A 13,528-nucleotide genomic window follows, 5' to 3' on the forward strand; every position below is an offset into this window, starting at 1 on the left:
AACAGCAGCAACACTGGTTCTGGTGTTTCAAATTACTGGGCTCAAACAATTAGGAGCCACAGATTAATTAAATTTCCTATCATTAAATAAGGTGTTTAATATACAATAAAAATAAAATAACTTGTACCACATTATTACAACAGAGTAGAAATGACAGCTTTAGAAAAGTAATAAAATCTGAAAATGGAAGCAATAAAATTAAATTGGTTATGTGATCACAAATATGATCAAAGAACTAGGGAAAATATTCTCTGGCTTAGTTTATTTTGGTGTATATTCAAATCATTTTCAATTCGAGGCCGATACTAAAAATATTTTACACTTACCTATTAGTTCTTTATTTCTTTGGTCCATTGCTAAGTTTCGTAGGGCTGTAGCAACAGCACAAACAACTCTATCCACATCCATTCTTAATAATTCTACTAGAATAGGCAAGCCTTTTTCTTTTCGAACTGCTGCACGAATATCAATGCTTGGCTAAACAATTATAAAATGAAAGCCAGAAGTGACATTAAATTGTCTAGTTTTCCATCTTAAATAAAATAGCACTGCTAAATAAATTTAAAAGTTCTCCTGTTTGAAAAGAGAAATTCTTTAATAATTATGCTTTAAAGGTAGTTTTAAGTCGCATTTTAGGGCAAAATGCCTCAAGTTGCATAGTGAGTTAACATGCTTACAAGTTAGTGCAAATGCAGCAGATCTGCTCACAGCTAACTATTAAATAGTTATAATATTGGCATCATTGTGTATATCTCACATTGTTTGTTTTTTTTTTTTTTTTTTGGTAGTTGTTGGCGCATAGGCTTCTGTGGCCATAATGCACCTCCCAAGGTTTTTGCAGTACTTTGATCCAAGCCCGAGGCAGGAATCGAACCCGCGACCTTTGGGTTGCCAGGCAGGCACTTTACCCACCCGGCTAGCCCGGTCGGCATCTCACATTGTGAATAGCTTCACAACGAGTTGCCATGATATTGCACAACCTTGAATAAGTAACTCTTTACCATAGGAGAAGACTATTGTTACTTATTCTCAGCAGCTGCCACCACCCAGATGGCACCCATCAGGCATCTCTCATATTGTGGAGTTATACTTCGCAACTGCCTTGCCATCATTGCAACACCAGGGTGTTGTTTGTTTACCTTTACCTAAAATGTTTGTATAATTTTATATGCAGATATTTTTGATCTTAAACTTAGGAATTCATTCATAATTTTTCCATTACATTCAACCTTCATTTTTCCGAATTATTTTATCATTTACTGTAAATATGTTATATTTATTATTTTCGAGATAATCTGATGAATCAAAGTGATTTATCATTTCTATCTTCATAAACGTCATCAGTCTTTCTTAATATCATATATAAAACTATCCATATCTATATACACAAGGCTTAGATTTTCACCATTTTTAGGTTTCATGACATAATGAAAAGTATACATTAACAGCTTAGATATATGTAAAATATACGTTCCAAAGTAAATAGTTTTATCTAAACTTAATGTTTTTTCGTATGAATGCACAATTTTTTCATCAAATATATCTTGTTTCTTAAAGTTAGGTTTAGCTATTAATTTTTCAATTTATTTCCATCACAACATAATCTACTATCAGCTCATTTGTTACACTTTTCATAGTCTTTCCATAAACAGAATTATTCGTTAACTTGTAGAAATCTTTCTCAAATGTGTTATTAGCTTTAGTTCTTTTGTCTGTATTAAAATCTATGTGATTTTAACCAGTTATATTGCTTGAATTCTAATACTCTATGTATTTTTATTAGTTTTAGCCCAAATTCTAAATATTTGAAGTTTCTGTAATGTAATACGTACTTTTCTTTATTATATAACATAGTCATTAATTTTGGATATTTTTTTATTTATCCTTACATGTTCAGGAGCTAAAGATAAACCATTATGTAAATCATGTAATTCTTTTGGATATTGCAAATCCACTTCTAAAAGATACAGTTTTATAATCATCAGGTATTTGAGTTACATCTATATCTGTGTCTATCCAGTTAAATCTTCCATAAGGTAAATGTTCACCTGCCCAACCATATAAGTTATTTGCATCTAAGTACATTAAGAATGTAGATAATTCATTCTTATCAAAATCTTTTAGCTATTTATTATTTGCTTTTGCATATCTAATACAATACTGATTAATTCCACTTCTAATACCTTTTTCAATGATTCAGTACATGCGGATATTAGTCAGTAACTTTAATTCAATATTTGTCATTTTTAACATTGCATTATAGCAGGGGTGGCCAACAAGTCGATCGCGGCTTTAATTTCGGTCGACCACGATGAATTTTAAATATATAAAAAAAGAGATTAGTCAAAATTTAAATGTTATTATTATTATGCACCCCACTGCATACGCTTATTACAAATCCATTGAACCACATGACCACTCGTCTCCACATAGCTGCTAGGCTTGTCTAGTGAAAATTCATGCAGTTACATTGAGGAGAGCATAGCATATGTGTTGGATTCTTATTCAGCTTACTTAATATTAATAACTGGACATCGCTTATACGTTAATTTAATACCCTTTGATTTAAAATGAATACTATGAAAAAGAATAAAACATATCATTTTCATCAAGAGTGGGAACCAGAATACTTTTTTGTAATGATAAAAGAAAAATGTTATTTGATTTGCAATGCTTCTGTGGCTATACCCAAAGAAGTAAATTTAGAAAGGCACTTCAACGCACTCCATTGTAAATACTAATCGGATTTTTTGCCTAATAGCGACCTTAGAAAAAATAAATGAAAAGAGCTTAAATCCAGATTATTCGCACAACAAAATTTCTTCCTGACACCTAATTTACAATCTAAAGCAGTAACTGTAGCATCATTTAAAGTGAGTAATTTCTTGCAAAAAAGTGCAAACCATTTTCTGATGATCAATTCATCAAAGACGCATTTTTAGAAATAACAGATTCTCTTTTTGAAAATTTTAAGAACAATAAATGGAATTAAAAGTACCCTTCAAGACCTGCAATTATCTTGAAATACTGTGATGTGACGCATCGAAAAAATGAGTAAAAATCTGAGCGAACAATTGCATGCTCATATTGCTAATTGTGTGTCCTTTTCTTTACAACTGGATGAATCTACAGATGTCAGTGATATAGCTCAATTTCTCATTGTTATTCATATGGTTTTCGATGATTCTGCCACTAGAGAAGAAATGCTGGGTATGGTTTTGTTAAAAGAAAGAACTAGAGGTTTTGATATATTTAACGCATTCAAAAATTTTATTGAAAAAATTAAATTACCACTATTTAAGCTCGTATAAATAACAACAGATGGAGCTAAAGATGCCCTGTCATCTTAATGGATACATCGCATTGTGCCAAATGGATGATGAATTCCCAGATTTTTTGAGTTACCACTGTATCATCCACCAAAAAGTGTTAGCCAGCAAAAGATTAAATAATAAAAGTATTATGTACATAGATTTAAAAATCGTGAAATCCATTGGAGGACAATCTCTTAAAAGGAGACTTCAAAATGCACCTCGATGAAAATGAACCAGATCTGATATTACACACAGATGTGAGGTGGCTGAGTCGGAGTAAGTTTTTACAGAGATTTCGAAATTTGCTGAATGAAATTAAAAAATTTGTTGATCAAAGGGGAAACGATTATCAGCAGCAAGATACAGTGTGGTTGTGATCTGGCTTTTTTTGGCAGATTTTACAGTAAATTAAGTGATCTGAATTTGGAACTACAAGGAAAAAATAAAAATGTGGGTGACATGATTAGTAGTATTTCTGCATATAAATATCAATTTTTGGCAATGGCTAAGGATTTTAAAGAAAAAGAATTCGACCATTTTGCAAATATGCAAGATCATTTGCAAAAATATCCTGTTTTTGAATTTAATAGTGAGAAATATGTTTCTGAAATTGAGAAAGTTGTGGATGATTTTGAAACCAGATTCAGTGATTTTAAAACAATTGAAGACATTGTTCAATATATATCTTGTCCATTTAAGGTCGACTTAAATACGAAACAAAATGCAGAAAAAATTGCTGAGATTTTTCACACGGAGAAAATATTACTTGAAAATGAAATTATTACATTGCAAAATGATATCTTCCTAAATGCCAGGTCATCAGAAAAAGACTTTTGGAAATATGTTTGCCAAGAAAAGTACCCAAATATAAAAAAAATGCAATGAACTTTTAAATTCCTGTTTTGGTTCCACATATCAATGTGAATCGGCCTTTTCGTATTTGAAACAAACAAACAAATGAAAAAAAAAAAGACGAAGAATCGCTCTACTCTTACGAACTTGCATAGAGAAGATTCTTTACGGTTGGCATTACCACAGCATATCCCCGATTTTGAAAGCTTGGCAGATGACATTAAGAAACAAACTTCACATAAATTTTTAATTTAAATACGTATGAATTTAAAATAAGAATTCTGAATTGTATTTAATTTTAAAATTTATAAACAACGTTTTTCAATATGTATTCATTAACCTTTTTTAACCATGTGCAATGAACTTTTTGTGATGGTAGATCGTGGCACACTTTGAAGAAAAAAAGTCAATCGCATCGCAAATTAAGTTGGCCACCCCAGCATCTGTTTAAAGATTCTAGTTTTTCCTAGGATAAAGAGGATCTAATTTATAGGCATCTAGACAAACACCTATGAAATTTTCAAATATATCAGCTAATAACAACACATCAGTTTTCAAAATAGAATATTCACCCACATTTTTTTTTTTTTTTTTTTTTTTTATGTTAAATTCTTTCCAAACTTTTTGTATGTGAATGTCAGATACATCACTTTCATTTAATATTCCATAAAATTTAGCCTTTTCAGGTAATTTAGTTTCTTCACATTTTTCTAACAAATTCATATAATCATAGGGGTATGCACCTTTTCTTATCACTAAATCTAACTTATCTTCTGTTGTTGTTATTTGGTTTTTAGGATCATTAGCAACTAAGGCCATATTGCTCCGGGATATGCGGTGGTCATTCCCTGACCTTTCCGCATCTTCCATATTTGGTGGTGACGGGCTCAAACCCCGGTCTAATCAAGAAGCGTGTGCTACGCACTGCTGCTCCTTCCCACCTGGCTACGGAGGCGCCACTTATCTTCTGAAAAGTACTTCTGAAAGTACTTCATGTTTTTGAATTGATCTTTTTTTAAAATTGCTAGTAAACATATCTATACTAGTTCTCATAAATCTAAATGAGTCTATAAATCTAAAATAACATTTTGGTATTCACTGCTTAGAGTTTTCTTCATTCATCTATGACATATTCAACTTCTTCAACTTTAATTTCCTTATCAAAACTGATATATTTTCTCCATTTTTTGCAATAACTTTAATATTGTTATTATTAAATCCTAATCCTTAATAAATAAGTGTGAATCAGAACCACTTAAATTATGTATAATTACTGGAATAAAATCTGGATTTTTATATTTCAAATTACAATAACTATGAGCAGCTGCACCTCTAAATTTTATGGTTAAGTGATCATGATCACGATGATAATTTTGTAATAACTTTTTTACAATTGATTTGTGCAATATCAAAGTTACAGTGATAACCTCTAGAGTTCCACTCCAAGAAATTAATCATTGTTTAGTTTTAGTGGAACCCGCAGATGTCTTCAAAGGGGGCTGTTGCTTTATGACATTCAGTTTTCATTTCAATTTTTAAGAAAGTATGGTTTACCTGTGTCCATTTATTCTTCATTAGTAAGTAATTCAAAAATCAGTCATCTTGGTGCAATTTTTCTTCTACTTCTGTGTAGCCTGATTTGGTCTGAATTGTATCAGAAAATTTGGAGGCACAGGTAGCCCTCAGTTTATGACAGTTTTGAAACCAGAAGGCCAAAAATATCAAAAAAACTATAAAAAATATCAAAAATACGCAACATACCAGATATGATGTAAAGAAACTCAATCAGGGATGAGAGCTATCTCCACCTACCATCTAAGCCAATCGGGGATGAGGTGGCTGGAGACAAGAGGATAGGGACACTCAGTTTGCTTGTTGATGTACTATTGTTGGGCCATTATTCTACAGCATAAATTTGTGAGTTTTAATTAAAAATTGTTGATTAAATTAATAAAATAAGCACCACCATGTCTAGTAAGGGGTGTGCAGTAAAGCCAAGTGAATGTGAAAAGATAGATCTATCATGTTGGAAAAAAAGATGGAGGTAATTCATAGAATGGAGGGAAAAAAGATGGAGGTAATTCACAGAATGGAAGATGGTCAGACACATCCTAATGTGTGTAGAAGTATGAAATTGCCTCCATCAACTATAAGAACCATAATGAAAAATGCAGATGAAACAAAACATTCAATGGAACATAATACGACAGTAAGTGCAATGCAAGTATAGCAGAAGACTTTTACAAAAAAATGGAGGAATTATTGTCATTGTGGGTGGATGACTTAAATAAAAAAATATATACATATATATATATTCCGTTGATTCAAGCTGTTACTAATGATAACACGAAGTCAATTTTTAAGATCTTAAGGAAAAAAAAAACAGGGTGGTGACAGGATATTATTAGGTAGCAAGGAATGGTTCATGTGATTTAAATCTCAAAGTAAGTTCTGCTGCAAGAAATTAAGTGGCGAGGCAGCTGCAGCATTTAGTGCAGGGTTTCAAGCCATTGTAGAGGAAGGTAATTAACCTCCTGATCACATTTTTAATGTTGACAAGAAAGGCTTCATTGGAAGAAATTGCCATCACAAACCTTCAAACCGTCATTACCTTCATAAACAGAGGGCTACCTGTATTGTTCTGTTGCAATAAACAGTCAGTTGTATTGTTGTTGGTGTAGCATTAGTATGATTTTGAAAAGTAATTAATACCTAGTGTCTGTAAATTTATGGTTCATAACTTGCTGCAATTGCTATACAATACAATGTATACCCAAAACTAGATAGCGTAAGGTTTAACGTAAAACTAGATAGTAAGTATAGTAGTATCAATTAATCAGTAACATTTACTAAACTTATTAAATTTCATTGTCAATTAAATTGTACTTTTTTAACTAAATACATATAACAACTTAGTTTTTACAAACATAACATTATAAATTAATACATATAACTTGACAGGAGATAACACAATCATATAATGTAACTCAGAGATAATATTTGATACTGAAATACATATATATGTGTTATAACTGCATTGGGATATAAGTTTAGGGTTATATTTTGGAAGCAAGTGTAATATCAGCCGGGGTGGGGGGGGGAATCACCATTCCCTCCAAATGCCTGTCCAGTTCCTCCTTCAATTTATTTAATCTATCAACTTCCACAACGACAGATGGAAGTTTTTGTTCCAGCAATTAACCACCCGCTGGCTAAAGGCAAATTTCCACACATCTATTCTACATCTTAACGAAACAGGCCTACGCGCTCTGGATTCATTAAGAAATTTATTATAGTTACACACAGAGCGTACAAATAAAGAAGAAATATATGAGCTTTCGGCTATATGGTAGCCTTCATCAGAATTAAAAATACATGAATGGCAGTTGGAATGGAGATGTGCACTGCCAGGTGCGTGAGACGCGAGGTTTAATTGTTTGTTGACGTTTGTGGCTGTGACGCATGATGACGTGGCCAGCGTTTGTCCAATGATAGAACTACTGACTCTGTGATCGGGTTGACTTGGCAACCACTGTTCCTGTTCAAGGATTTATCCGAAGATTTTATATTTAACGATTCCAACCAGGTACGCTTTAGGTAATGGTGGGATCTGTCTACCACCACGACATCGCGGTGTGGGTCGATGTCGTGGTGGGTTGTCCAGACATGTTCGGCGATAGCTGAGTGTTCTATATCCGCTAAACGGATCGCTCTTTTGTGCTCCGAGAGACGTTTCTCGAGTCGACGTCCAGTCTCTCCAAAGTAGCAGCTAGTGCAGTCACGGCAAGAGATGCGGTAGACCAAACCGCTCTGCAGAAGGGTGGGGACAGGTGTTTTCACGTTGGAAATGAAAGAACGCAGTTTCTTGCCTGGGAGTTGGATGCACTTTATTCCGTGCGTTCTTAGGATTCTACCGATCTGTTGTGACAGGTTGGGGTAGTATGGGATAAATGCCCTCGTGGATGGCTCGTCACTGTTGGTGTTGTAGCTGGTCGTCACGATGTCACGTGTCTGTAGATCACACCTGTCGAGGACGTCAATGGGGTAGCCACACCTCGTAAGGTCTACTTTGACCCTGGTGATCTCTTTGCATCTTTCATCAGCGGAGCTGGAGTGTGTCCAGGCGCGAGTAAGCAAGGTTCGGGCAGTGGAGAGGAGGTGGCCTCGCGCGTGTGCTGACCGGAAGTTGGTAAACTGGCCAGCACACATGGGCTTACGATAAACTGTAGTCCTCAGGTATGTGCCTTCACGTCAGACAAGTGTATCTAGGTATTGTAAAGAGTTGTTCGACTCCAGCTCAATCGTGAATTTTATGAAGGGCGATAGTGAGTTGAGGTATGATAGAAGCCGCTGACCTGAGTCTCTAGGGATGACCACGAACACATCGTCAACATAGCGACACCAAAAGGCGATGTGATCTGGTGCGTGTGTAAACGCACGTCCCTCTAACTCCTCCATCACGATGTTTGCTGTGACTGAGCTGACAGGGGAACCCATGGCCGTGCCATGTATCTGCTGGTAGACTGAGTCATTAAATATGATCGCACCCCCTGTTAAGCACAGTCTGAGGGCGGCGGAAATGTCATCGGGTGTGAGACCAGTTCTTTCGTTGAGGGTTCTATCATTGTCCAAGAGTTGTTTTGCACAAGAAATGGCAAGTTCCACAGGGATGGAGGTAAAGAGCGATATGACGTCGAACGATGCCATAACTTGATCCTGCGAGATGGATACAGTGCGAATCCTTTTTATGAATTCAACACTGTTGGAGACGGTGTGGGTGGTCTTGCCAACTAGAGGAGAAAGAAGTCTCGAGACAAATTTGGACAGCTCGTAAGTCGGTGATCCACAGCAGGATACAATTGGTCTCAGTGGTGTGTCTTCTTTGTGCACTTTCGGTAGGCCGTAAAACCGTGGGATCTGACATCCGGAGGCACGGAGGTGATTACGGGTTGACTGCGTGATCTTCCCTTGTTTCAGCCAACTGTTGATGAGGATATTCACCTCTGATTCCCATCGTTCTAAAACTCTGTTGGGGTTGATGGTCAGGGGTTTGTATACGGTAGTATCTCGTAAAAGTAGTAGCGCTTTCGCCATGTAATCAGTGTGATCCATTACAACCGTACGGCGGCCTTTGTCTGCCGGTAGAATGACGATGGACGAATCCTGTTTCAATGCCTTGAGGGCAGAAAACTGTGTACGGTTGAGGTTTACAACCGTATACAAACCCCTGACCATCAACCCCAACAGAGTTTTAGAACGATGGGAATCAGAGGTGAATATCCTCATCAACAGTTGGCTGAAACAAGGGAAGATCACACAGTCAACCCGTAATCACCTCCATGCCTCCGGATGTCAGATCCCACGGTTTTACGGCCTACCGAAAGTGCACAAAGAAGACACACCACTGAGACCAATTGTATCCTGCTGTGGATCACCGACTTACGAGCTGTCCAAATTTGTCTCGAGACTTCTTTCTCCTCTAGTTGGCAAGACCACCCACACCGTCTCCAACAGTGTTGAATTCATAAAAAAAGGATTCGCACTGTATCCATCTCGCAGGATCAAGTTATGGCATCGTTCGACGTCATAGCGCTCTTTACCTCCATCCCTGTGGAACTTGCCATTTCTTGTGCAAAACAACTCTTGGACAATGATAGAACCCTCAACGAAAGAACTGGTCTCACACCCGATGACATTTCCGCCGCCCTCAGACTGTGCTTAACAGGGGGTGCGATCATATTTAATGACTCAGTCTACCAGCAGATACATGGCACGGCCATGGGTTCCCCTGTCAGCTCAGTCACAGCAAACATCGTGATGGAGGAGTTAGAGGGACGTGCGTTTACACACGCACCAGATCACATCGCCTTTTGGTGTCGCTATGTTGACGATGTGTTCGTGGTCATCCCTAGAGACTCAGGTCAGCGGCTTCTATCATACCTCAACTCACTATCGCCCTTCATAAAATTCACGATTGAGCTGGAGTCGAACAACTCTTTACCATACCTAGATACACTTGTCTGACGTGAAGGCACATACCTGAGGACTACAGTTTATCGTAAGCCCATGTGTGCTGGCCAGTTTACCAACTTCCGGTCAGCACACGCGCGAGGCCACCTCCTCTCCACTGCCCGAACCTTGCTTACTCGCGCCTGGACACACTCCAGCTCCGCTGATGAAAGACGCAAAGAGATCACCAGGGTCAAAGTAGACCTTACGAGGTGTGGCTACCCCATTGACGTCCTCGACAGGTGTGATCTACAGACACGTGACATCGTGACGACCAGCTACAACACCAACAGTGACGAGCCATCCACGAGGGCATTTATCCCATACTACCCCAACCTGTCACAACAGATCGGTAGAATCCTAAGAACGCACGGAATAAAGTGCATCCAACTCCCAGGCAAGAAACTGCGTTCTTTCATTTCCAACGTGAAAACACCTGTCCCCACCCTTCTGCAGAGCGGTTTGGTCTACCGCATCTCTTGCCGTGACTGCACTAGCTGCTACTTTGGAGAGACTGGACGTCGACTCGAGAAACGTCTCTCGGAGCACAAAAGAGCGATCCGTTTAGCGGATATAGAACACTCAGCTATCGCCGAACATGTCTGGACAACCCACCACGACATCGACCCACACCGCGATGTCGTGGTGGTAGACAGATCCCACCATTACCTAAAGCGTACCTGGTTGGAATCGTTAAATATAAAATCTTCGGATAAATCCTTGAACAGGAACAGTGGTTGCCAAGTCAACCCGATCACAGAGTCAGTAGTTCTATCATTGGACAAACGCTGGCCACGTCATCATGCGTCACAGCCACAAACATCAACAAACAATTAAACCTCGCGTCTCACGCACCTGGCAGTGCACATCTCCATTCCAACTGCCATTCATGTATTTTTAATTCTGATGAAGGCTACCATATAGCCAAAAGCTCATATATTTCTTCTTTATTTGTACGCTCTGTGTGTAACTATAATAAATTTCTTATTCTACATCTGTCTTTTCTTAATTTGAATTTATGCCCCCTTATGTTCGTAATCTGAACAAGTGGAAGGATCCCATCAGAATTCAGCGTGCTCAACCCATTCAAGCCCTTATACACCTCAATCAGATCACCACGCAGTTGCCGATTCTCCAGCTGCTGCAATTTGCAGAATTTAAGCCTCTCTTGGTAAGAGGATCCCTTCATTCCCCTCACCAATCTTGTTGCCCTTCTCTGTACACGCTCAAGCAAATCTACATGCTTCCTAAAATGAGGCCCTCCACACTTGTACGCAGTACTCAAGGCATGGCCTGACCATTGCCTTATACAGAGGGACAATCAACTCCTTTTCCCTCCTAGCAAAATTCCTGTATATCATTGACAAAACCCCATGATCTGCCCTGGCAAACTGTCTGCATTGCTCAGAAAACTTCATATCTGACTGCACAATTACTCCCAGGTCTTTTTCATTTTCTATGACCTTAAGTGTAGTACCACACAGTTGGTATGTTTCTCTGGGGTTACTTCTACCCATATGCAGTACTTTGCATTTGTCAAGATTAAACATCAGTTGCCACTTCTTAGCCCACCTGCCCAAATTATCTAGATCCTGTTGCAGTAGCTCACTGCCATTACTGTCATTAACAACCCTGCCAACATTTGCATCATCTGCAAACTTCGAGCCTAAGCCTGATATACCTTCATCAATATCATTCATAAATATACAAAACAACAGTGGACCCAAAACCGAACCCTGTGGGACTCCACTAATAACCTTAGTCCACAAAGAGCAACACCCATTGATTACAACTCTGTCTTTTCCCACTCAACCATCCTTTTATCGATTGTAGCAACTTACCCTTAATACCATTCTGCTCCAATTTGTACAATAGTCTTCCATGCGCAACAGTGTCAAAAGCTTTCCTGAAATCCAAATATATGATATCAAAATTATTTTTTGCATCCAGTTCCTTTGTAACCACATCATAATATCCTATCAAATTTGTCAGACAAGACTTTCCCTTAACAAACCCACGCTGTGTCTGAATTATTGCTGCAGTCTTGTCTAGATGATCCTGCAATGCACCTTTAACCAGTGACTCCATTATTTTACCCTGAACAGAAGTTAAACTAACTGGTCTGTAATTACTCGTGTCACCCTTCGATCCCCCCTTTGTGAATTGGGGATACATTTGCACATCTCCAGTCTGTGGGGGACCTCCCCTGAGTCCAAGGATGCTCTCATAATTATGGCTAAGGGTTTGCTTAGTTGCTTTGCCGCCTCCTTTAATATAACTGGATAGATCCCATCTACCCCAGGTGCCGTTCTTATGTTTAGCTTCAAAAATTTCTCCTCCACTTTTCTCTCAGTTATTACAAAATCATTAAGCACCCTGCTACAATTTGATAACCTTCTGCCATTTTAAAACCTTAATAACTCCTCGTGGAATGTAGATGCAAAATGCTTATTCAGTTTGTTTGCTATCTGAGCAGGATCATCAACAGTCAAACCATCGATATCAAGTGGACCAATCAGATTCATCCCCGAAGGCAGATTAAGATTTCTCGTAATCTGCCTTCGCTTGCTTAACCTTCTTGAATAGAAATAGAAATTGAATAGAAATCATGACTCAGACAAGAGCTGCAAAACAGCTCTTGTCTGAGTGCTGTGGCTCAGGGGAGAACTGAGGGAGGGACAGTTGTCCTCTGAATCACAGCCTTTTGAAATGTACGGCTTGTTTGATGTTTGTGGAGCAATCAGGAATGGAATCAGCAATCATCATATTGCCAAGGAGAACGTGTGTGTGCACGCGCTGTAAGGTGTGTGAGGAAATCATGTGCCAACTCAGCATTGTTATGGGCCTATATGAGAGCTTGAAGAACAGGGTGGAAGCACTCGAAGGATTTAAATTAAGGAGCCCCTCAAGCTCTCAGCTGCCCACATCAATGCTAGAGCTTGCACTTGAACACTATGCAAAACAGTGGCAACACACCCAAGGCAGAATGTGCTGGTCTCAAAGGAACTAGTTGTTGTCGGTGGCTCTATTATCAGGGAAACAGAGAACATACTGTGCAAAAAGGATAGGTAGAACAGGACCAGGGTATATCTGGCAGAGGCAAAGGTTGATGATGCTGTAGAGCAGATATCTTTTAAGGGCACAAAAGGTGATATTGTTGTACATGTTGGCACTAATGATATTAAGAGTACAAGACCGGCAGAATTACTTAACAAGTACAGGTCAGTGTTGAAAAAAAACAAAGCCGTGACTAACTAGGGTTGAATTTGAAAATGTCTGCAATTCTGCCCAGACATGATAGGAGGAAGTATATGATGAGAGCCTTGTTGATCAATTCGGCCCTGGAGAGATTG

The 13,528-nt window shown here is 38.2% G+C and overlaps 1 protein-coding gene across 5 annotated transcripts in view; it reads right to left on the bottom strand.

Moving 5' to 3' along the window:
- Positions 1-13,528, bottom strand: part of LOC150087042 (catenin delta-2-like) — an 863,363-nt gene that overhangs the window by 187,591 nt on the left and 662,244 nt on the right. For all 5 annotated transcript variants that reach the window (XM_090372913.1, XM_090372911.1, XM_090372910.1 and 2 more), the window contains one exon: positions 327-477. In XM_090372913.1, the coding sequence (XP_090229039.1) occupies positions 327-477 (151 nt within the window). The remainder of the gene's footprint in view (positions 1-326; positions 478-13,528) is intronic.

Source organism: Mastigoproctus giganteus, chromosome 4, assembly GCF_048544385.1.
Source record: "Mastigoproctus giganteus isolate SK-2022 chromosome 4, ASM4854438v1, whole genome shotgun sequence".
Classification (NCBI taxonomy): domain Eukaryota; kingdom Metazoa; phylum Arthropoda; class Arachnida; order Uropygi; family Thelyphonidae; genus Mastigoproctus; species Mastigoproctus giganteus.